The following is a 4,405-nucleotide window of genomic DNA, read 5'->3' as shown; positions in this document are numbered from 1 at the left end:
AATTTGTTTGACAATACATAAAGATTGTGTCAGATTGCAGCACAAGCTCAGACCCCACAGTCTGGCCTTYCTTTCATCTTTATTAAAACAATCCTCGGTGTAAAAGCTACTTTAACCCTCCAATTTGAAACTTGGTCCAAGAAATCTCAGAGTAAATGCATGTTTCAGTGAAAAATAAATCTGTTTTATCTGAAATCCATTTACACCAGAGATGATCAAGGATTTTAGGCTAAGAACTTAAATCAATTAAACATCATTTTGTCTTAAAAGCATTTTATGCTTCAATGAGACCTCCCTGGGCTTCAGCTTCTCCTGTCTGTTTAAAAGGGTCTGTTCTGAAATCTGTTCTTTCTTAGATTCAGGCAAAAAACRCAGGAAATTTCTGGATTCAGCCTGCAGGTGTTTCATCAGTGACAGATGATAAAATCAGAAAGTCATAGTGCCARAAACTCCCAGCAAGGATCACAACAGGCAGCCAGTCCCGTTGTCATCCGTGTCAGGTTATGCAGCTGAAGTGAATCCCAAATCTGAGCCTTTGTCTTACCTCGGGTCCATCAATCCACTTGGACAGCAGCATAAACTCTTCAATGGCTTTTAAAAATGCCTACAAGAAAACAGAACTGGATTATTTATTAATCAGCTGCAGCTCCTGGTGAGGATGCAGGGCAGGATTTCCCTGCTGTTCCTGTGAGGGTGACAAAGCCACTGCCACTGGAGTCACAGAGCCACCTCTGCTGCCAGCACCCATTGTCACCATGCTCTGCACGGACTTGGCAAAGCCAGAACGATTTTATAAAAGCACAGCCCTGGGTGCTGCCATCACCCTGAGCTGAGCAAACGCTGACCCTGAGACCCAGCTGAACCCATCCTCCATTTCAGAGAAAATCACACRGCACCAGTGGAACCACAGAGCCGTGTGGGGTGGAAGGGACCGGAAAAATCATCCCATCCCAAACCCTCTTCATGGGCAGGGACAGAACAGAACAGGGATAGCACAGGACAGGGACAGCACAGGATTGGGACAGCACAGGATTGGGACAGCACAGGATTGGGACAGTCCAGGATTGGGACAGTCCAGGGATGGGATAGCCCAGGGATGGGACAGCACAGGACAGGGACAGTCAGGGTTGGGACAGTCCAGGATTGGGACAGCTCAGGATTGGGACAGTTCAGGGATGGCACAGTCACCGTCCGAGGGCTCACACAGCACAGCCCCAGCCTGGGGAGCCCTGACAGGAGGAGAAAAGGCAGTGCAGAAAACTCCACTGAAAATTTAAATAAAAAACCCCACGTCTCCTGCTTAAACTGATCTACTGAAATGCCTTCGGGGAATGGACACAGCAAAGCTCCACTGTGAAGTGTGCAAGACACCACAGAACAAAACCCCAGTCAGCTTTGTCAGAAGCGATTGATTCTAARTGTGCGTCGGTAATCACAGAGTTTATTGCAGATCGCTTAAATCAAATTTCCCTGTGCTGTGGGGCGTGTGGCAATCAGGGCAGAGATAACTTTGCAGAAAAGCACATGTGTGCTCGGTGCCTGTCAGTCAGGAATTAGCGGCAGACAATGCAAACCCAGCATCAATCAAACAGCACAGCCCTGTGTGTGTATGATCGGGGCTGTCTTGTATTTRCTTCCCAAAATAGCTCTGCTAAAGATCATCACGTCCCAATTTCTGTCTGCAAATCACTCTCACGGCACACAAAGCAGCGTCAGACAGCTTGAACAGCAAGCAAACAGCAACTGGGAGGATGCGGGGAGCAGGTACGGTGTCTGACAGGATGAGTTCCATTTTCCATTCACAGCCCACACCGATTTTTCAGCAAAACAAAGGAAACAATGWATTAGCGCTTTTTGGAAGGGCTTTYGCTGYCTATYAAACTGTGATCCGTGAAATCCAAGCTTTCGAGTTTGCAAATGCTAAGCTTTTAACACAAACTCTCAATTGTCCCTGTCGCTTTCAGAAGCATTTATTTGTATTGTTTGTCTGGGTTATTTGTATTGTTTGTCTGGGTAAAGCGCCCTTGTCAGTCTGGAATTAGGCGCGGGTTTAAAGGAGCAATCGGCAGCGAGCCCCGAGCAATCCCTGCGGTGACAGCTCCTGCTCTGCAATCGGGAACGGATCCCGTCATTTACAGCAGAACTCGATGGCAGCGGGACCTGACCCTGTCCCCAGCTCAGACTGCACAAACCGCCTCCTCTGGGCTTGGCTTAAATACAATCCATCACTTGAGCCCGAGATTGGTGCTGTGTGTGCCCAGGAGCCGAGCCCAGCTGTGACCCAGGGACAGAGGCGACAATGAGTGACCCCAGGGACACAGGGACAACGAGTGACCCCAGGGACAGAGGCGACAATGAGTGACCCCGGGACAGAGAGAGAACCAGTGACCCCAGGGACACAGGGATAACGAGTGACCCCGGGACACAGGGACAACGAGTGACCCCGGGGACAGAGGCGACAATGAGTGACCCCAGGGACAGAGAACGAGTGACCCCAGGGACACAGGGATAACGAGTGACCCTGAGAGGAGCGGGGATGGCAGAGCGGAGCAGGGTCCTCCCTCACCCCGGTACCTTTGGGGCGGATCCTCCCCTGGACACCCCGGTACCTTTGGGGCCATTCCTGACCCCGACACCCCGTCACGGTTCGTATTTTCTGCAATGAGCAGAAAGTCTCAAAGCTGCTTTGGGAATTGATGATTCTGCAGCAATGTCAGCATCCCCACACTCACCTCAGTCAGGCTCAGGGCGGTGCTTTCTGACAGGGATTTGTTGGGCAAGCTGAAGGACACGTTCTGCAGGAGCCCCAGCACGGTGCTGGGGGAATGGGAACCTCTGTCCTGGCTCARGCTGGAGATAACGGGGTGGTAAGCGTTGGTGGGGAGCTGCAGAGAGACACAGAGCATCAGCAGAGATCCTATAGAGCATCACAGGGATCCTACAGAGCACCACAGGGATCCTACACAGCATCACAGGAATTGTACAGAGCATCACAGGGATCCTACAGAGCACCACAGGGATCCTACAGAGCACCACAGGGATCCTACAGAGCATCACAGGGATCCTACAGAGCATCACAGGGATCCTACAGAGCATCACAGGGATCCTATAGAGCATCACAGGGATCGTACAGAGCACCACAGGGATCCTACAGAGCATCACAGGGATCCTATAGAGCATCACAGGGATCCTATAGAGCACCACAGGGATCCTACAGAGCATCACAGGGATCCTACAGAGCATCACAGGGATCCCCTACAGAAATCACCGGGATCCCCCACAGCCAGCAGCCCCTGGTGCTTCACCCCAACAGGGATCCCGGGGTGCTGCAGACACCCAGAAACCACAGGGAAGGGAAGGAGAGGGGGAGGCGGGTGGGTACATGGAGATAGAGAGAGAGATAAATAGAGATAGATAGGTGGAGAGATAGAGAGAGAGATAGACAGATTCAATATAGAAAATATTTTCTTTAACAATGAATCTCCTTGGTGCTCCCGTTCTGACCCTATGGACAGGAGCTCTCAGGACTGTCCTACCACGGGTTTTGCAGTGGTTGTCATCAGAGACCAGGGAAGTGTTGAAGAGAGCAGAACTTGCACACCTGGGGAAACACAAAACAAATGACAGCGTTAACAAATCTGAGTTTTGCATWTCAGATACATATTTTTATATAGATGTTCCCACGTCAGGCTGAGCCAGTTCTAACTCAAGGTAACAGATTTACTGTTTGTGGATTTTACTTATTTGCAGTGCTGCAGCTACACAGCCTTGTTTAAAACATTTMATTTTCTGATTCTCTCATCRATCTTATTCCATCATCTTTATACTGATGAGCATTGCAGTAGTTTAAATCTCACATATGTCAATCTTTGTTTGCAAACAGAAGTTTCCAGTTGTATCTCAATCAAAAACAACTGCACAGTAAAAACATTGACATCAATCTTTCTTCACCAGCCCTTTCCCCAACCTGTAGAGAAATTCTTCAGGGATTTTTTTTTTTAAATCCAGTGTCTTCTCAGAAACAAATGATGATCTATGGGCAGTTCTGACAGTTTGATGTAAGATCTGTTTTATCTCTKTCTGTGTGACAATCTGGGACTGGAACATTGGGACACTGGAAATAACGATGCTCAAGGCTCAGCTCTGATCTCCAAACGCTGATGTTCACTCACATCTGGAGTCTGCCTTGTCTGAGTGCCAAATAAAATCACACCCATGAAGGCAATGCAGAAAGGCTTTTGCACATTGGAAAATCTGTAAAATCTGAATATCTCAAACATATTCAAAGCCAGTGGAAATATATCCACTGCTTGCAGCAAAAGTGAGGAGCCCTCAAATGAAAGAGCAGAGGTGGAAATGGCGCTGTGATTGAGCTCTTGGGGATCCCAGGTTTGAACAGAACCAG

General features: G+C 48.8%; 1 protein-coding gene across 1 annotated transcript in view; it reads right to left on the bottom strand.

Annotated features, from left to right (window-relative positions):
* The window catches only part of LOC130585789 (adhesion G-protein coupled receptor D1-like), a 22,260-nt gene that overhangs the window by 6,421 nt on the left and 11,434 nt on the right, over positions 1-4,405 (bottom strand). The window contains 3 exon segments of the mRNA XM_057386417.1: positions 503-604; positions 2,733-2,885; positions 3,537-3,601. Coding sequence (XP_057242400.1) covers positions 503-604; positions 2,733-2,885; positions 3,537-3,601 — 320 coding nt within the window.

Source organism: Malurus melanocephalus, unplaced genomic scaffold (genome assembly GCF_030028575.1).
Source record: "Malurus melanocephalus ecotype Western Australia unplaced genomic scaffold, MMel_1.1 scaffold_963, whole genome shotgun sequence".
NCBI classification, from domain to species: Eukaryota; Metazoa; Chordata; class Aves; order Passeriformes; family Maluridae; genus Malurus; species Malurus melanocephalus.
The sequence above is the reverse complement of the archived record's forward strand: the minus strand, read 5'-3'. Positions and strand labels throughout refer to the sequence as shown.